This window comes from Martes martes (genome assembly GCF_963455335.1).
Source record: "Martes martes genome assembly, chromosome: 11".
NCBI lineage: Eukaryota > Metazoa > Chordata > Mammalia > Carnivora > Mustelidae > Martes > Martes martes.
In genome coordinates, this window is record NC_137899.1 from 52649856 (window position 1) to 52671730 (window position 21875).

The 21875-nt window shown below is 35.0% G+C and overlaps 1 protein-coding gene across 1 annotated transcript in view; it reads left to right on the forward strand.

The window, feature by feature from the left end:
- The window catches only part of HDAC9 (histone deacetylase 9), a 526228-nt gene that overhangs the window by 293342 nt on the left and 211011 nt on the right, over positions 1–21875 (forward strand). Inside the window, exon 16 of the mRNA XM_080818413.1 lies at positions 2527–2634. Within this exon, the coding sequence (XP_080674539.1) occupies positions 2527–2634 (108 nt within the window). The remainder of the gene's footprint in view (positions 1–2526; positions 2635–21875) is intronic.

Below are 21875 nucleotides of genomic sequence, written 5' to 3' on the forward strand. Positions count from 1 at the left end.
CCAGGAAGATAGAAAGATATAGATAAAAAGGTGAATTTTGCAGTTATTTGTGGCTATCTAATGCCCCTTAGTATTATTATTAAAGAGACATTGTTCCTATGTGTTGGAATATTTTTCTAATCAAGTGTAGGTTTATAGCTGTTCGGAAGGAAATTTTCTATTGATTGATTGATTTTTCTTTTTTTTTTTTTTTAAGATTTTATTTATTTATTTGACAGAGATCACAAGTAGAGAGGCAGGCAGAGTGTGTGGGGGAGAAGCAGGCTCCCCGCCGAGCAGAGAGCCCGATGCGGGGCTCGATCCCAGGACCCCGGGATCATGACCTGAGCCGAAGGGAGAGGCTTTAACCCACTGAGCCACCCAGGCGCCCCATCTTTCTTTTTCTTTTTCTTTCTTTCTTTTTTTTTTTTAAAAAAAAAAAAAAAAACAAAAACAACTTTGTACTCCAAAGTCAAGTAAAAAGGGGTTTGGAATTATATATAGTTTTGACTCACCCATTAAGTCTTTGGGATTTATTGATTTATGTTTCTTTATCTTCCCAATAATTTTAGATCTGATCAATGAAGACTTCCTGTGGCACCTATAACTCTGTAATAGTTGAAAATTGGCTAAAAACTGCAACACAATGTAAATGTTGGTGTTCATTTTTCAACCTGAGCAACCATATTCCTCAAGGATATGTCTATATTAAGCTCAAATAAGTGCTTACATTGTTCAGTAAAAACAAAACTTAATTTGGAGGGCAGATGGTTAGATTCCATTTTCCATTTGATGATTCCTTTATTTTTTAGCTGGTAATGGTGACCTGATGATGTTGATTATGATAGGGGCTTAATATTCTTAGAAGCTGAGGATTATTTCAGGATTGTGGTAGAAAGACATGTGATGTTAGTGTCAGGGTTCTGTATGAAGATCCTTAGGCCAGCTGAGTAGCCTCTCTAAGCCATAGTGTGCTCATTCAGTAAACACTTAAAAGGCCTCTACTTTATAGAAGGCATTATAAAATGGGTATAATAGTAACCTAAATCATAGTAGCTAAGATTTGCTTATCACTTTTTCATTTAATTCTCAACAAAATCATATGCAGATGGGACTTTAAAAAGTTGCTGTGTCATTAGAAAGGGAACCAAGGCAGAGAGACATTCATTAATTAATTGCCCACCATGATTCAGGTTTTAGCAGTGAAGCTGTAACTTCACCCTAACAATTTGATTCAGAAACTTCTCTCTTCACCACTTTATTGTTGTTGAAGAGACCTTAATTTTTTATTTACTTATGTATTTATTTTCTGTTCTCATTTATTATTTTTTCATTGCTCTTGACAGATTTTAAGTTGGTAAGATCTCATGAGAAAAGTCACGTTAAAATGCTTAGGAAATTGCTTAGTGCATTGTGAATATGTATAATTGTTATTTATTGTATTTGTTCCATGTCATTAGGCCTCTTAAACTTAATTCTTAAAAAAAAAATTTTATTTTGTGTGGGATTTCCCTTCTTTTATCCATTTGAATACATCTTGCTATTTGCATAGCCACAAATTTTTTATTACATTTCCTAGTGCTTCATGTAATTTGTGTCATAAGTTTAGAGACTTCAAACATTTGATTCTGTTTTTTTATAATAAGAAATATTTTATACATAAAAATATGTAACATATGATCATCATAGACCACTATTATTATACTCTTCCTGTACTTGTTATGTTATCTTACTGCATGCATGAAAAAGAGTAAATAACATTTTATAAAGGTAAATCAAAAATATTGGTTTCTGCTCTGTTTTAGTAAGAACGTTCTCTTATATAAGCAACGATGTATTTTAATGGCCTACCCAATTTTAATAATACCAATCTACATTAAGACCAGCTGCTAAACTGTACTAAATGTTAGAAGTTTTAAGCTTCTACTTTGAAAATCACATTGATCCTTGGAGCTGAATTTGGTGAATGTTTTAAGTGTGAGGACCACACACTCCTTCCATTCAGTTGGAGAACCTGAACTGTGGTTGCTACTTCCTACTCCCTGACTGCTACTTCTACTTGCCCAATAATTGTCTTTGGCTCCCTGTAAACCTGCAGCCAGAAAGATATTTGAATTTTTCCCCTCTAGCACTTGCAAATCCGATTTTTATGTATAGCTAAGTGCTCTTAGCTTTTGCTCTATCTACTACTGGGGCCTGGTTTCTAGCAGGCCTGTAACTTCGCCAGATCCAGCCTATGTAATGCTGTTTGTAATGAGAAATCTAAACAGGGAATGGCAGTGAGGCATGGCAGGAATGTATTTCCATTGGAGAAGTCAGTATAGAGAAAAAGTATAAGCAAAGCCGCGTCCAGAAGGTCTTTTCAGCTGGCCGGGATGGAAGACTAATGTTATTGTACCTAGGCTGTTACCCTGCCAGCCCTTCCTCACAAATTTGCTTTCTTTCTCTCTTCCCATCTCCCCCCCCACCTCTTTCCTGTTTCATCTATTCGTTCTCCTTCTTGTTTTCCCTCTCTCTTTCTTGGGGCTGTGCTGACTGTTTGCTCAGGTGGACAGTGACACCATTTGGAATGAGCTGCACTCGTCCGGTGCTGCACGCATGGCTGTTGGCTGTGTCATCGAGCTGGCTTCCAGAGTGGCCTCAGGAGAGCTGAAGGTGAGGTCTGGGTTGCATTAAGTGTGGGAAATCCAGAGAAGAAGCTGAAACAGTGATGTTGTTGTTTGGGAATTGTGGTTAGTGTGGTGTGCTAATAAAAGGAAAGGGGCGGAGGGAAGAGGGCAGGAAGATGGCCACTAAGGTGTGATAATAACTCGTCTGTAGGTAGGTAGTAGCTGATTTTGCTCATAAGGCCTTCCTCTTCTTGGGGAAACTGTGGTCAGGGCACTCTGGTGTGTTTTTAAGAGTACAGAAATGGTGAGTAAAACTATGGTCCAGGTTAAAAATACCCAGTATATACATGTCTGTCATGTCCTCCTGGGATTCTCTTTTGAAGCAATTTAAAAAATATGATTACTGAATACTATGTATAAGCTCAGAATACCACCCAGAGAGAGGGGAGGGGAGGAGTGGGGGAGAAAGGTAAATACCAGACGGGAAGGATTGGGAGGAAGAAGGAAATTGTTGATTAGAAGGGTAATGATCCAGGGTATGTTTTTCCATGAAAGAACTTCAAAAATGACCTACGCTTTATTGTTATTTTCTTTTTACGGTCTCTTCTTTTCTACATCATATGAAAAGAACAATGTCTAAACCCCAACGTTTCCCAGTCTAAACAATTTATAAAAGCCAGAGACCTGACAGACGTTGACATTTTATTTGGTATTTTAACAGTGCTATTTAAAGGTATGCCATGTGCGTCTTGAATGCAGTTGCCCCTATAAACTTTGTTGGTGCTAACATGACTTTTTAATGCACTAGTTCACACACTTCATAAGGAAATCTGGGTGGTGTTTGATTTGGTACTTTTAGCAATTTTAGGGACGGGAAATTAATGTGAACAACATAGACACCACAAGTTTTATTAATCTAAAGTAAAATCTAATTTGGATTTTGATTTTGAATTTTGATTCAGTTACACCTGACTGTTCCTCTTGTGGTTTAAAAAAAAAAATCACAGGGAAAGAAGGTACACTTTGCAATATATTGTCTTCCCAGAAGCCTTTAGTTTAACTCTTTAAGAAGTCAGAACCAGTAGAAATATAATTTTGAAAAGGTGAGCTGTATTTTAAATGTATATATGCATGCCTTATGTGTAGTTGACTTGTTCAACATCAGGACATTAACTGCTCATTTCAGGGGACTTATGGGGTCATTAATATGGTGCATACTACTCAGTCTTTACCTTTGGTAATGAACTACTGGAAAGAGGGAAGTAATCAGCCTTATGGAGAGGTTTTGGCTGTCTCCTGGTAGCATTTTGGCAGTAATTCCTCCGTTTGAAAACATCACTTGTAACACAATAAATTGGCATTTAAAAAAAAATGATGTTTGAAGGTCTTGTTTTCAAAAGAATTAAAAAAAAAATACAACAGCTAAGCCACAGTATTATAATTTTTAAAAGGTAAGGCTGGCACAGAGCTACTTAATAACAAAATGATTATGTTAGCATGCACAATTTCTAACTGTTGTGATTTTGTGGGAGTTTAGTCAATAATTCAGAAACATTCTCAAGTAGAATACCCACATATTACACTCAAAATCATCATTGTTACTAGCTTCACAGAATGCAAAATTGCCAAATGTATATATGAAGAGTTTTGAAGAGAAGCCTAATTCTTTTTTTTAGGAGGTAGTTATTTAAAATAGCCAATTACAAACAAATTGTCAACAACATACAGCATGGACATGGTGACCACCAGCTGTATTAACATTGGTTATTTATGTTAAGAACAAGAATTCATGCAAACTCTTTTCCCCCTTGGTGGACAAATCAGCAGTATGGTTAAAAAGAGAGAGAAGAATAGAGAAAAAGCCAGCCTAAAAATCAAGAAATCTCAGTCCAAACTCTGCTACTTAAGTATATCGTTGATGGCAAATCACTTAACTTCTCTGGACTTCAGTTTCTTATTCTGCAAAATCACCAGGGGGTAATTTATATTGTTGAAGGTTGTACATGGTGCTGATATTCTGAGCTATTTGCAAATGAAAATTAGATCTGATTCTCAATAAACATACTATGGCATACCAAATAATAGATATTTTAAAATTAATTTCAACTTATTTTGGTGAATATTTGAGATACAGCAGCTGGTTTATCTTTCTGAGCCACTTGGTTGCAAATAGTTTGGGAGGCCTATGGGAATGCCAAATGGGAAAGGTAGCAGTGACAAATGATTTGCAGCCACAGTGAATAATACAGAGAACAATGTTTAAGGACTTCTAGCTAACCAGAAATGTCACTCAGTGTCTACCTGTCCCAGATTCCAGTATGACAGGGATGGTACACTTGCTCGCCAGGACCATTAACACTAATGGCCTGAATGAGGTCATCACTTCATTCAGATCTATGAAGAAAACAGGGAAGCTTATTTGAGGACACTGGTAAGTTACCCTCTGATAAGAGATGTAAAAAGAAACTTCAGTGTTTCATTTTTGGTTTTCAGCATCTACATTTATTTCTTACATGTTATACCCCCATTGTCCTAGTAAATCAATGTAACTTCATGAGACAACATTGGCATATTATAATTCTGTATTTTGTGACACTGCAGCAATTTTGCCTGGAAAACAGAGAATAATTAAGAGCTTCATTTCAAATAGGGTGGTCCTGAATGGAGTGCTGACCTGTGAAGTGAGACATAGCTGGAGGTTTAAGTCACTGAACTCAGAGAGTGGGGACGTAGGAGATAAGTGTGTATGAGAAAGGGAAATGCTGAAGACAAATTTGATTACCTGGAATTTTTGCTTCATACTGAATTTGATCACAGCACCCCTAACTGTTGACAGGTTCTGTCTGTTACTCCCCTGAAGGCACTGATGGCCTGAAGGAATTAGAATAAACCAGACAGAGGAAGTGGGTTTCATTTTAATGCTTAAATAGACCATGTGCAGCAAACTATGACAGTAAATTGGTGTATTTACAAAGAAATGACATGCCCAGTGGAGTTCAGTGGAAATTATGGGGACTTTCAAGTTTTCTAGGCTTTTAACAATATATACGTGTATATCTTCATGTATAAAACACTCACACAAGTGGAAATTTCTGGAATCAATAGATGCTAAAATTGGCCATTTCTCAGATTCTAGTACTAAGGAACACAAATATTCTGAAAATGCTGGAATGTTAGGTGTATTGGAAACTGTAATTGGAAGAATACTTACCTCAAAATGGTTTTATTTTCTATGGGACATTTAAGAAATTATGTCTAGAAATAGATATAGCTCTAAGAGATGAGTATTTTTTCAAGTTACAAATAGTTCAATGCTTGGTTTAAAAAAAATGGTGTAAAATGTTATGTTTTATACCTTAAGTATATACAAGTGTTGTCATTTATACCTTAGTAAGGCTGAAAAAGATAATTCAACACTTCCCAAGTTTTACTATGAGGGTTCATTTTGATGCTGTTTCAGCAATGCTATAATATCATCATAAAAATAAAAATTGCTTTAGTTTTTTGTGGAAATTTTTGCCCAAAAAACCCCCACCTGATTATCTGAATGATGGATGGATTTCTTTAATGTTTAAATGGATATTATAATGTCTTGTTGCTAATAAGTCCTGTTATTCATTGAGTACCTACTCCTGGCTGGGCAGTTTACCTGTAATTTGTCTTAATTCTCACAATGGCCTTCAAAGTACGTACCACCAAAGGATACCAGCTCAGAGACATCAAGTAACTTTTTAAGATCCTGTACACAGTTTAATAAATGGCAAAGCCTGTAAATCTCATAACCCTCTGTTCTTTTTCAGCTACTCTATAAGGAATTTCCTATAAAAATAGCACAAATATATAAGGGGGAAAATAGAAGGTTAAAGCCATCTCTTTCAAATGGTCTAGATTCTCTTTTTATTACTATAAAATATTTAATACATACAAAAAGACAAGTTACACTAATAACTTACAGACTATAATGATAAACTATACACCTATGAGCCTTTCATCCAACTTAAGAAATAATACTTTGCTAACCCTATTAAAGTTCTCTTAATACTTACCTCTTTCTGACTCTGAAATAATCATTAATCTCTTGTATTTTTAAAATTATTTCTTTTCCTTTCCTTGATAGTTTTTACCGTATGTTGTGACCTTTGTAAAAATGGAATCTTATTATAAAATATATTATTCCTCAGATATCTTTCCCTCCACTTAAAATCATGTTACGAGGATTTATCCATATGAATTTATATTATTCTGAGTCATTCATTTTCATTGTGGAGAAGTATTCCTTTGTACATCATAATTTGTTTATTTTGTTGGATGTTTTAATTTCTGGGTTTTTGTTCTTTTGAATAATATGCTATGGATAGTCTTTAACAGGCCTGCTATTTCACAGTGGCATTACTAAGAGTGAAATGGCAAGCTCCTACACTAGAAACACATTAAATTTCAGTAAGTAACGTAAAGTCAAATTCCAGAGTTATTTGCCACAATGACATCAGCAAAAAATGGCAGTTTAAACCTCTGAAAATCTTTTCTCCATAAAATTGTTGACAAAACTGGCAGAATTTGTCAAGATAAATTTTTTAAGAACTCTGGAAATCAACCAAAAGTGTCCAGCAACTCAGGAAGCATGTGTTCAAAACTAAACCAGCTGAATCTTGGTAAGAACAGTGAGCTTTGTGGCGGTTTAATTCACCCTATTCTCATCTTACCCTTTCCAGCTCCACAGTAGCCTTAACAAATAACAGCCTGCGTTTTTCAGTGGAAACCAATAACTTGGCAGTCTCCAGAAGGGCCAGAATGGGCCTGGAGCTTCTTCAAAGCCTCATTCTCTGAGAATTTTCATTATTGGCCTGTCTGGTGCTTCTGTACCAGACCCTGCTTGGAAGGCTGTCTTTATTTGACATGACTTGGAGTTCACCTGACATGAAAAGGCTTTTCCCCAGAAGCAATTCTTAAAAAATTAAAGGCAGTTGGTTAACTTCATGGCTATCTGAAGTGGCAGATAACAGTGGAGAACCAAAAGCTTCTAAGGAAAAACTGGGAAATGAGATGTGCTAAGGGCTACAAAAAGCCCCATCAGATACCTAGGAATCCAGAAGGCCACATGAGTGATAGGGCTGTGTTTACATTCAGGAAAGACCTGAGACCAGCTCTCACCTGTCTGATTTTCAGACTCTGTTCAAAGAGGAAGTGAAGGCCAGGGTGGAATTGCCAACTGCCTGGCTGAATATTGAAAATGTGTTACACACACGCACATGCACATGCATACACCCTTGAAAAAGTCTTGGCACTATTGGTGCCAAGCATTTCAGGAAATTTCTGTCCAGTCATTTACAGACCACTAAATTAGCCAAGCAGAGGCTTCTGTGCCACACTCAAGATAGAATACAGACTTTATAGAATTAGTTCAGGAGAGGCAATAAACAAAACAACAGTGACATATAATCTGTGTATATGTTGTTATTTTATACATAGTATAATTCTACTTCAATAAAGAAAATAAGTCTGGGGCACCTGGGTGGCTCAGTCGGTTAAGTGTCTGCCTTCAGCTCAGGTCATGATCCCAGGGTCCTGGGATTGAGCCCCATGTTGGGCTCCGTGCTCAGTGGGAGCCTGCTTCTCCCTCTTTCTGCTCCCCTGCCCCCTGCTTGTCCTCTGTCTCTCTCTAATAAATAAATAAAATCTTTAAAAAAAAAGAAAAGAAAATCGCCCCCCCCCCAAAACCACAGTGACAAGCCCTCAGGAAGGATGAAAATCTGATTTCCAGAATTGCCATATTACATTGTTGAAAAATGCCCAGTTTTTAACATAAAATTGTGAGACATGCAAAGAAAGATATGAATTCGTATGGATGAATAACAAACACCAGTAAGAGTAAATGTGTAAATAAGTATAAATGATAGTGTATTTGTATTTTTTGTTTTTAACTCTTTCTCCTCTCAGATTTAAAAGACAACTGCATGAAACAATAACCATGAATCTGTGTTGGTGGGCACACAGTGTATAAAGATTTAATTTGTATGATAATACCAGCCCGAAGGAGAGCATGAGAAATGGAGTTATGTAACAACCAAACAAACTTCCTTTAAAAAGATTTATTTGAGAGCGAGAGAGAGAGTGAGAGCTGGGGCAGGGGGAGAGGGAGAGAAGCAGACTTTCTGATGAATGCCGAGCCTGATGTTGGGCTTGATCTCAGGACCCTGAGATCATGACCTGAGTCAAAATCAAGAGTTGGATGCTCAACCAGCTGAACTACCTGGGCTCCTGAAAACAATGTTTTTTGATACTAGGGAAATTTGGCTCATGTCCAAACTAGATTGTTAAATGTTAATTATAGGCCACTGGGCAACCAGTGAGAAAACAACTCAAAAAATATATTAAAGATTATAAAAGAAAATGTGTAAGAAAAACAAATTAAAATTGTACACTGTAGAGTATTTAACTTAAAAGAAGCAGTAATGGAGGAAACGAAGAACAAAAAAAAAGATAACACATAGAAAACAAATACCAAAGTCATTGTGCCAATTTCAGACCCTACCACTGCTCTCATTCTTGTCTGTGTTTGACATTTTTAGATTTTTAAATGTTTGCCAATTTTGTGGGTATGAAGTGTTACCTTATAGTTGTTTGGGTATAGATACAGACAAGTTAATACTGTTATATCCTTCTTAGACCTTTTATTAATAATTTAACAATTATCTCAAGTAAGGCTTTTTGTTCTCAGTTATACTTATACAATATTAATATAAAATTACTTCCTTTTATCCCCCTAGCATTTGCTTTGTTCATCATTTATCCCTTTACTTACAAACTTTCTCTTTTTTATATGTACTTGGTCTGTTTCCTATAAATAGCTCATCGCTGGATTTTGTTTTGTAATCTGATTGTGTATTTTAACTGAGAAACTCAATTAGTCTTTACTTAACATCAGTAGTAGTATAAGCAAATGCATTTTTTCATTGTATTTCATTTTTTCTCTTTGCCCTATTATTTGTGTGTTGTGTATCCCCTGGCCTTTCACCCTTTGCTTTGTTTTCAATTAAATTTTTTTTCTCATTCTGTATAACCTCTAGTTTTTTTTTTTTAATACACACATTATTGTCTTTTAAATTTTAACCTGTTTAATAAAGACTGAACTTAATTATTCTCTCCATGCTCCTTAGTAACAGTACAAGTACTTTAGAATGCTTTAAAGGCAATTATCCTGTCCTAACTATATATGCTATTATAGTTCAGTATTTTAGCTTTTAAAAAAAATAATATCACTAATGAGACATTATACTGTTTGAAATCATGAGTGTTTCTTTATACTTGCCCACATAGTTACCATTTTCCTTTTCGCCATTTTTCTTTGTATCTGAAACCTCCATTCTGGAGTTGTTTTCTTTATTCTAATACATTTTTTAGTATTTTCTTTAGTGATGATTTCTCACTTTTTGTTTATCTGTAATATCTGTCTGCCCTCATTCTTGAAAGGTAGTTCAGGGTTAACCGTTTCTCTCAGTACTTTGAAGATCCTCCATGCTTTTCCTGTTTCCAGTTTTGATATGGAAAGTATCAATTGCCAGTCAGTTGCAGTTCTTTATAGATATTGTGTCTTTTTCTCTCTGGTTGTTTATAATGTCTTCTTTTTGGCTTTGATATTCTGCATTTTGCTTACCATGGATCTAGTAATAGATTTTGCTGACTCAAATTGTTAAAAATATATATTAGCAAAACTGAAATTTAATGCAACTCCATGATGATACTTTGTGATAAATCAGCTTCATCAAACTGAAAGTTGCTGATTTTAATTACTAATCATTAATTTATCAAATAAATATGTTCTAAGCACCTATTATGTGCTAAGAACTACTATAAATACTGAAAATACCAAGACAGTGAGATCTGAGCTGAATGAAATAGGGAAGAATCATGTAGAGATGTGGGGAAAGAATATTCTATACAAAGGAAGCAAGTATAGAATCTCTCTTGTCAGGTAGAGTAAATAAGTTTTAACTTGTTTATGGAACTGTGAGAAAACCCATGTTTCTGGATCTGAGTTATCTGCAGAGGTCCTTGCAGGAGATGATGTTAGAGAGATAGTCATAAGCAAAATAATAGTATGTACCCACATATATATTATATAGCATAGATATATATCTGTATATATAGTAGCATTAAAAACTAGAAGTATATTTCTGACGGGCTTCAGGATAAGGACAGTGACTACATTAAATACTGATCATAGATAAGGAAAGCTGCACTGCACTTCAATTTGCTACCAGTTTGGCCTTTCTTTTTTTTTTTTTTTTAAGATTTTATTCATTTATTTGACACACACACAGAGATCAAAAGTAGGCAGAGAGGCAGGCAGAGAGAGAGGGGGAGGGAGAGGGGGAAGCAGGCTCCCTGCTGAGCAGAGAGCCTGATGGGGGGCTTGATCCCAGGACCCTGAGATCATGACCTGAGCCAAAGGCAGAGGCTTAACCCACTGAGCCACCCAGATGCCCCCAGTTTGGCCTTTCTTAAAATACATACTCTCCATCCTGAAATCATATAACAAATAAAGTATGGAATGCAATAATTGTGTTGACTCCAATTTTGTCCAAGGTTCCAAGCTGAGGACAATGGTTATTAATTACATATGCTAGAAAGACTTAAATGAATTTATTAAAATATAGTCAAATAGGCCTACAATTAGTTTATATAACAAAAAACTAGATAACAGAGATGTGGTTAATGGAAAATTCTTTGAAAGGACTGTAAGCGGAGCACCTGGTGGCCAGTTGGTTAAGTGTCTGACTCTTGTTTTTGGCTCAGGTCATAATCTCAGGGTTGTGAGATTGAACCCCAAGTGGGGTTCTGCACTCAGCACAGAATCTGCTTGAGATTCTCTATTCCTCTGCCCCTCCCCCTGCTCACGCTCTAAATAAGTAAGTAAGTAAGTAAGTAAGTAAGTAAATACAACCTTAAAAAAATAAAAGGCCTGTAAGTATTTTGACTGCTCTGCTCTGTTCCCTTCCTGGGCTTCGCTCAGCTTAAGCTGAATCTGTAAGAGATGGGGAAGGAGTCAAAGGAAATCACTTATGTCTACAAATGGAAGAAATGGCTTTTGAGTCCTTAGCTTGATGCATATTGAATTACAGAAATTCGTAGGATTACTCTACACTACCACCAGAGTGGGGAATGAAGAAATTCACTAGAGAGCCTACCATAGGTATCAGGAGTTTGGAAGCTGGATAAGGATAGACGAAGCCTAAGTTTTGTCTCCTGGAGAATGCAAAGTGGAGAGCAGGTTGAAACTGCCATGTGGGCAGATTGAAGAAAAAGGGATCAGCTGTGATACTTGGCACTGTTGGTGGGGCAGGGGTTTTTTTTCTGCTTGTGGGGCAGTGGACACTTTGGATGAAAGCCAAATTTGAATCATTTTGCAAGGATCATACCAAAGAGGTCTACCTTCCAGGGCCAATCTCCCACCTCCTTCACTACCTTGCCCAGTAGAATAAGACTGGAAATGTGAGGAGGAGCTGATGAGGCTTGGAAGGTCAGCCAATGAGTACATTGCCTCCATTAGTGAACCCTGCAGAGTGGAGGTCACTGACAGTAACTCTAAGGAACTTGTGAATGCTCCCAATGAAAGAAGGACAAGCATTTGGATTCTTGCCATGACTGAGAGCTTTTGAAGAACCAAAGAGATCTCCAAATTGCTCTGCTGATTCACAGCCTTTATCCTTTTTATTCTCCCACTCTCTAGAGCTGGAGGATCCATAAGCTAGGCATGAAAGGAAAACAAGTAAACTACAAATTATATAGCCTCCTCCTTCAGTACACACTGAATCTACTACTGGTCCCTGATTCTGTGGGTCAGTAGGTCAGTGGAGGATAGCTTTATATTAGATGTGACATTAGAGAGTTTGATTAGACTGAGCTGGACTTTTTAATATCTAAAAAGATGAAATTGTTTCTATAGCTGAAAAGCTGTGAACTATATCAGACAAAGACTGAAGAAAGGTTAGTACTGGGACAAAAATAATGCTGTTACCTTTGTATAATTTAGCCCATTTAATATACCAGAGTGTTAACTCCTATTACTGTTTTGTTTTGTTTTGAGATTTTTTTATTTATTTGACAGGGAGAGAGAGCACAAGTAGGGAGAGCAGCAGGCAGAGGGAGAGGGAGCCCAACACCGGGCTTGATCCCAGGACCCTGGGGTCATGACCTGAGCCAAAGGCAGCCACTTAACCGACTAAGCCACAAGGCACCCCAGTTCCTATTATTACTATAACAAATTACCGCAGATTTAGTGGCTTAAATCAAGACACATTTATTATTTTCAGCTCTAAAGGTCAGAAAAATTATACAGGTCACACTGCAGCCCTGTTGACACCTTGATTTTAGCCCAGTGAGACATGTACAGTTACTTTGCTTAAACAGATATTGGCAGAATTCATTTCCATGTTCCATGTGGTTGTAGCAGTAAGGTCTCTATTTTCTGGCTAGCTGTCAGCTGGGTGCAGTCTTTAGCCCCTAGAGACCTCTCTCTGTTCTTTGCACATAGCCCCTACATAGAACTCTTCTCAAGCTGTCATCTTTCTATCATTGCGTCTCTCTCTGACCACAGGTGGGAAAGGTTCTCACCCTTTTTTTTTTTTTTTTTTAAGTTCTCACCTTTTAAGAATGCATATGATTTGTATGGGACCACCTGTATAATGCTTGGTGCCTTTTCCATGTCAAGGTCTTTGATGGTAATCTTATCTGCAGTGTTTTTGTCATTTAAGCTAGCATTCAAAGATTCTGGGGATTAGGACATGAACATCGTTTGGGGGACTTCTGCTTACCACAAAGAGCAATTAAAAATTCAGACAGATTCCTTCTTTAATATTCTCACTGTATATGATTATGAACTGTCTAGTAATCATTGACATTTAAAAAATAGATAATATGATTTATTCTTTAATCAAGATATAATGTACATTGAATAGAATGTACAGATTTTCAAGGGTATGATATATATATATATACCTTGTTATCACCACAAATTGTAAAATGAATCAGAAAGTTTCATATGCCTTGGTAGTTGGTCTCCAGTATAGGCAAACACTGATGTGGTTAGTCTCATAGCTACCTAATTTTTCCTGTTGTAGAGCTTTATATATAAGGCAGTATACTGTATGTAGACTTTTCTGTGTGGTTTATTTCACATAAATATTTTTTTATTTGTAATTCTTTTAATTTTTATTTTTTAAATTTCTTTTCAGTGTTCCAGAATTCATTGTTTATGCACCACACGCAGTGCTCCATACAATATGTGCCCTCCATAATACCCACCACCAGGCTCACCCAACCTCCCCCCGCCCCCCAAAACCCTCAGATTGTTTTTCAGAGTCCATAGTCTCTCATGGTTTGTCTCCCCCTCCAAATTCCCCCAACTTCCTTCTCCTCTCCCTCTCCCAATGTCTCCTGTGTTATTTCTTATCACATATATAATGTTTTTGAGATACATCTGTGTTATTCCATATATCATTTAGCTTGTTAACCTTTATTGCTGAGTAATAGTCCATTTTATGAATATAATGCAATTTGTTAATTCATTTCAGTTCTGGACTACTGTGAATAAAGTTGCTGTAAAGATACTTTTCCAAGTCTGTTTTTGGATATATCTTTTTATTTCTCATGGGTAAATGCCTAGGAGAGAAATAATTGGATTGTAGATTAAATGTTTGTGTGGGTTTGTGAGAAAATGACAAATTATTCTCCAAAGTAATTACTATTTTATCTATAGAATCTATAATTTTGTCACCTCTTGTTCCTGAGAGTGATAATTTGCATTTCCTTTTTTCCTGATCAGCCTAGCTGGAAATTTATCAATTTTATTGATCTTCTCAAAGAACCAGCCTTTGTTTTAATTAATATTCTTTTTTGTTTTGTTTTGTTTTCTCTTTCATTGATTTCATTGTTACTATTTTCTTTTTTTCTACTTACATTGGGTTTCATTTGCTCTTCATTTTTGTTTGTTTTAGTTTTTTGTTTGTTTGTTTTAGTTTTTTAAGGGGGAAGCTGAGGTCGTAGACTTGAGACTATTGACCTTAAAAATACAAAAGAGCCAGTTATTTTACCAGCATAATTCATTTATTAAGAATTAGTAAAGGAATTGCAATTTGGGACAGTGAAACTGTGGCAGACCAGGAGCAAATCCAGAGAAGAGAGGAGAGGGGTTTGCTTTTATAGGGGAAAGAAGGAAGCTGGGAGGGGCTTTTTGCTGTGTTCTCATTGGCTGGGCTGTTACAGAGCCAGGAGAAATTCTTCCTTCCTCTTACTGGGATATGTAAAATAAGCTGCTTCCAATTTTGGAATGTGAGGTATGCTTCCTGGGACTAGTGGTAGTGTGTGAGACCACCCCCACCCCCCCTTCAGGGCTTCACAAATCCATTTTAAGTGAGATTTCTTTTACTTATTTTCACAAGATTTTCTTTTTTTCCCTCTCAATATGGACAGTTAGTGCTATAAATTTCTTTCTTCTTGTTTTTAATAAAAATTGTATACATTTAAGGTGAACACAAGGACTTGATATACATAGTGAAATTTTTGCTACAAACTAATTAATATGGCCATTTCCTCAAATAATTACCCATATCTCCCCTATTTTATTGAAGTACAATTAGCATACAATATTGTAATTAGTTTCACGTGTACAGCATATTGATTCAATAATTTTGTATATTACTCATTGGTATTTATCTTCTGACACTGAAGCACATTATTACATTATCGACTGTATTCCCTATGCTGTACTTTTCATTTCTATGACTGACTTATTTTATAACTGGAAGTTTGTACTCCTTTATCTTATTTACCTACCCCTCTACCAGTGTTTTCTGTATTTAAGAGCTTATTTTTTGTTTGTTGGTTGGTTTCTTTAAGATTTCATACATAGGTAAAATTATATGGTATTTGACTTTCTCTGTCTGACTTATTTCACTTAGCATAATACCCTCAAGGTCTATTCATATTGTCACAAATAGCGAGATCTTGTTCATTTTGATGGCTGAGTAATATTTCATTGTATCTGTATTCCACATCTTGTATATCATTTCATCTATCAGTGGACATTTGGGTTGCTTCCATAGCTTGGCTATTGTAAAACAATGCTGCAATAATCATAGAGGTGCATATATCTTTTCAAATTCATGTTTTTGTTTTCTTTGGGTAAATATCCAGTAGTAGAATTACTGATATGATATGGTATGATATGATATTTCTTTTTTTGATTTTTTGAGGAACCTCTCTACTAATTTCCACAGTAGCTCTACCAATTTACATTCCCACCAGCAAACCATGAGCATTGCTTTTTCTCAAAATCCTCACTAACACTTGTTATTTCATTTTGATTCTAGCTATTTTGACAGGTATAAGGTGATAGCTTACTGTGCTTTTGATATGCATTTCCCTCATGATTCTTGATGTTGACCATCTTTTCATGTGTCTGTTGGCCATATGTATGTCTTCTTGGGAAACATGTCTAATCAGGTCTTCTGCCTATTTTTAATTGGGTTATTTGGTTTTTGGGTATTAAGTTATGTAAGTTCTTTATATATTTTGGATCTTAACCCCTTATCAGATATGTCATTTACAAATATCTTCTTCCATTCATTAGGTTGGTCGCCTTGTTATTTTGTTGATGGTGTCTCTGGCTGTAAAAAGCTTTTCACTTTGGTGTGGTCTCAGTAGTTTATTTTTTGCTTTTGTTTCCCTTGCACAAGGAGACATTTAGAAAACTGTTGCTAAGGCTGATGTCAAAGAAATTACTGCCTATGTTATCCTCTAGGAATTCTGTGATTTCATGTCTCATATTTAGGTCTTCAATCCATTTTGAATTGATTTTTGTGCATGGTGTAAGAAAGTAGTTTGGTTTCATCCTTTTGCATATAGCTTTTCTGGTTTTCCCAGCACCACTTATTGAAGGGACTGTCCTTTCCTCATTGTATATTCCTGTCTCCTCCTTAAATTGGCCATTTAAGCATGAATTTTTATTTCTTGGCTCTTTTTTCTGTTCTTTTGATCCATGTGTCTACTTTTGTGCCAGTTCCATACTGTTTTGATTACTACAACTTTGCATTATATCTTGAAATCTGGGATTGTGACTCCTCCAGGTTTGTTCTTTCTCAAGTTTTCTTTGGCTGTTCAGAGTCCTTTGTGGTTCTGTTTAAATTTTAGTATTACTTGTTCTAGTTCTGTAAAAAACACTGTTGGTACTTTGATAGAGATTGCATTGAATCTGTAGATTGCTTTGGGTAATATGGACATTTCAACAATATTAATTCTTACATTTCATAATTATAGAATATACTTCCATTGGTGTCCTCCTCAGTTCCTTTCCTCAATGTTTTATTGTTTTCAGAGTATAGGTCTCTTTTACTTCCTTGGTAAAGTTTATTGATGGGCATATTATTCTTTTTGGTAAAATAATAAATGGGTATTTTTTTTCAATTTCTTTCTACTTTATTAGTATAGAAAAATGCAACAGATTCGTCTATATTAATTTTGTATCCTGAAACTTCACTGAATTCATTTATCAGTTCTAATGAATTTTTGGTGGAGTCTAAGGTTACTTTTCTTTTTTTTTTTTTTTAATAACTATATCATGTCATCTGCAAATAGTGAAGGTTTTACTTCTTCCACACCATTTTGGATGCCTTTTCTTTCTTTCTCTTGGATGATTGCTATGGCTAGGAATTTTAGTACTCTGTTGAATAAAAGTTGTGAGAGTGAACATTTTTGTCTTGTTCCTAATCTTAGAGGAAAAGCTCTCCATTTTTCACCATTGAGTATGGTGTTAGTTGTGGGTTTGTCATATATGACCTTTATTATGTTGAAGTATGTTCCCTCTAACCTACTTTTTTGAGAGTTTTTATCATGAATAAATATCCCATTTTGTCACATGCTTTTTTTGCATCTCTTGAGATGATCATAAGACTTTTATCCTTTCTCTTTTTAATTTGATATGTCACATTGATTGGTTTGCAAATATTCAACCACTCTTGCATCCCTGGAATAAATCCTACTTGATTGTTGTGATTTTTTATAATTTTTATTTAATCAGTTTCTTCATATTTTATTGAGGATTTTTACATCCATGTTCATCAGAGATATTGGCTTATAGTTTTCTTTTTTTGTAGTGACTTTTTTTAGTTTTTATATCTGGATAATACAGGCCTCATAGAAAATTTGGAAGTTTTTCTTCCTGTTCCATTTTTTGGAATAGTTTGAGAAGAAAAGGTATTCATTCTTATTTAAATGTTTTGTAGAATTCATCTGTGAGGCATCTGGTCTGAACTTGCGTTTGTTGGGAAGTTTTTGATTACTGATTCATTGTCATTACTAGTAATTCATCTGCTCATACCCTTTTTTTTTTTTTTTCTTATGGGGAGAGCACCTGAAATGTATTTTCTAAGAGTGTTACTTAGTGTCTAATTGGGGATTTTGTGTGTATCTTTCTCTAATTGATGTGGAATTCAGTTCTGCCAGAGTCAGAAAAAATAGGCTCTGTGTGACTTGAATCATTTTATACTTACTGAGATTTATAATATTGTGATTCTCTTTATCTCCTCCTACCCTTAGTATTATTTTATCAGATATTTTACTTTTACAAATAGTATAGATCTCCATAACAAATTACCATTTCTATTGCTTCAGTAGTTGAAAAATTTTTAAAGTGTATGTTTCTGTGTTTGTGTGTGTGTGTGTGTGTGTGTGTGTGTGTGTGTGTGTGAGAACCAAGTTGGGTATACATACATAATATAAAGATAATTTATAAAGTATCTTTTATATTTGCCTGCCTATTTAATCTTTCTGGTGCTCTGTATTCATGTGGGCAGATGCAGACTTCCATCTGGTATCATTTCCTTTCAGTCTAAAGAATTTCCTTCAACATTCCTTGTATTGCAATTGTACTGACAACAGATTCATCTTCTGTTTATAAGAAAGTATTTTTCTTTTCCTTTAATCCTTGAATGATATTTTCATTTGATATAAAATTTTATGTTAATTATTATTTTACACTTTAAAAATATCCTTCCAGTGTTATTTTTTCCTTTTTTTAATTGATGATGAGAAATCAGCTCTCACTTTGATAATTAACCTATTTAATGACTTAATGCATCTTTTTTTTTCCCTCTCCGGCTTTAAGACTTTTTATTTTTCTCTTTTTTAGTAGTTTTGTGATTAGGTATGGTTTTCTCTGTTTTTATCTTGCTTGAATTCATTGAGTGTATTGTGTCAGTAGCTTGCTATTTTTGATAAAATTTGGAGAGCTTTTAGGTAATATTTCTTAAAATACTTTGTTTACAACATTCTCTGTATCCTCTGATTCTTAGAGTCCAATTATATGTTTATTTTATCATTTCACACTGTCCCATTGGTCTTAGAGTGTGTGCTGATCCTGTTTAGTCTTTTTCTCCTTTCTTTACACCTATTTGGATAATTTCTCTTGACCTGTTTTCAAGTTTGTTGTTTTTGTTTTCTCTTGTGTCCAAGCTGCCATTAGTCCCATTAAAATAATTTTTCATTTCACACAGTTTATTATTCACTTTTAAGATTTCCTTTTTGTACTCTTTTACAGTTTCTAGATCTCTTTTGAAGTTCTCCCCTTCGCCATTGTATTTCTCTCCATGATCTTTTCCTGTAGATTCTTTAACCTATTATAATTATTTTAAACTCTTTATTTGAAAATTCTAATATCTGAGTCCCTTGTGGGTATGTTTCTATTACCTTATTTTTTACTTGATTAAGAGTTTTAATATTGCTTCTTTGCATGTCTTGTGATATTTGATTATATACTAGACATTGTGTTTAAAAATCAGTGGAGACTAGAAAGGGTTTGTTTTCTGTAGGATTTAATTCTTTTAAAATCTTTGTGTCCAAAGCTCTTCAGTGATTTAAAGAAGAGTATGTTTTATGGGACGCCTGGGTGGCTCAGTTGGTTAAGCATCTGACTCCTAATTTCGGCTCATGTCATGATCTTACAGTCCTGAGATCAAGACCCACATTGGGCTCTGGGCTGGGTGTGGAGCCTGCTCTCCCTCTCCCTTTGCCCGTCTCCCTGCCATTTGTGCTCTCTCTCTTAGAAAGAAAGAAAGAAAAGTACATTTTTGTTTTTTTGTTCAATGATTTATTATTACATTTGCAGGCCATCCTTTTGTACCTCCTTCTTCCTTCTAATTAGGTCTGGCTCTCCAAAACAAATATATTTTTGAGAGTACATTGAAATTCTCTCCTGGTACAAATTTTATCTCTCATTCTCATAAGGCATATATGTCAGTAATTAGAACAGGTCCCATTAACTTACTTCTCTAGTTGATTCTTCAACTTTAAATGAAGGGAATTACAAACATGTTAGCAATATATTCTCAGTACATCCTCTTTGGATGGATATGTAAACATCAAAAACAGGGAGAAACCTTGGCAGTTACATGTTTACTTTTTAGTATGGGAAACGACATTGTTCTTGACCTTCTCATTGCCTTTCACACCTAAGTGCTTCAACTTTTCTGAAAACTTTTAAATTAGTCAACTTATGGACTGATTTACAGCTTTGAAAAATGACATGCAAATACTTAAACCCTTAGAGTAAGTAAAAGGTAAGCCTACTGTTTACTCAGGTTGTTTACTTAGGAGTTAAGGCTTGTTGCCTAGTTGGACTGCCTGTGGTGTTCCCACTGCACAATCTGCTTCTTTCTAGGTTTTTATTTTACCCATCTGCTTTTCTGATGGCTAATATTTCAATTTCTAGTTTGTTATTTTAACTGCCTGCTCCATGGTAATTGAATCTGCCTATTTCCAGCCTTTCCATCTGTTTCTTGGCTTTGGACTGTCCAGATTTCATTACTTGTATGTGGTTTAGCTCATACTGACTAAAAATTGCTGCATCTGCCCTCAGACTCTAACTATCTACATCTCTCTCCCCTCTAAACCTTCCTGAGCTTTTCTCAGTCCCTGACACCTATTTACTCTTTCAAAGTCCTAAAGTTATTTTAAAAATAACTTAGATGGGAAAGAATGCTTCCTGAAATAAATTCTAGGCTATTGTGCACTTACTTAAAACATTTTATACTGTGATATTTCACTTCAATATTTAAAATAGAGCACAAATAACATATAATGAGAAAAAAGATCTTCCAACTAATTTATTTTTTTTAATCTCTGATAGTATTAAATTTGATACCTGCTGGTTTATTCATAATACAGATGTTCACTGTCCTCCTTTTTTCAGTCTCTGCAAAAGACATTGTTTTGCTTTTTGATACCAGTGTCTAAATCACATGTATTATACACATTTAGAGAACATAAGTATTTTACACCTTTGTAATTTTATATGGTAATAAATTTCATATTCATACGTAAAACTTGCAAAATGAAGTCTGGTCATTTGATTAGGTGTTTTTTCCAGACAATGCTGTTATGTACATAATGCTACATAATTTAATTTCTTTGCTTGAAATTCTTCCCTTTTTAAAAGATTTTATTTATTTGAGAGAGCTAGCATGAGAGCATGAGCAGGGGGGAGAGGGATAAGCAGGCTCCCTGCTGAGCAGGGAACCCGACATGGGACTCCATCCTAGGTTCCTGGGATCATGACCTGAGCCAAAGACAGACACTTAACCAACAAGCCACCCAGGTGCCTCTTTGGTTGAAATTCTTATTCAATTATCTACTTTTGATTGAAATGACAAATTTAATTGCTGGTATCTGTTAGTTATAGTATATGGTCGTGGAGAATTAGAATTTAATGAAAGAAGAAAATTTACAATTAGAGTTAGAATAATATGACCAGATTTAAAAATAATCTACCTAAAAACCCAGACATTTAGCTGCTAGTTACAAAATGTACATTGCTACTCTTAAAATTTTTGAAATTTCATGTATTTAACTGAATAAATATATGTATGTACCAAAAGGTGCCAAGAATATTAGAACCACCATTGATTGAATGAAAATCTACTGTAGTAAGATGTAAGTAAAGTATAATAACAGAAGTTCCCCCCAGTCATCTCTTCTCAGGTCTATTCATTAGTATTATCCTATTATTATAATATTATTATAATATCCTATATTATATAGTATATATAGTATATATATATATGTTATATATATAATATAATATTATTATAATATCCTATAATGATTACCATTATTATAATGTCATATTATTGTATTATGCTATTATCCTCCCAGAAGGCTATGATCATCTGTCTTTAAAAATGTTTTTTTTTTTTTTTCTGGTTCTTAAAAACAAAACTAAACCAAAAACTCTTT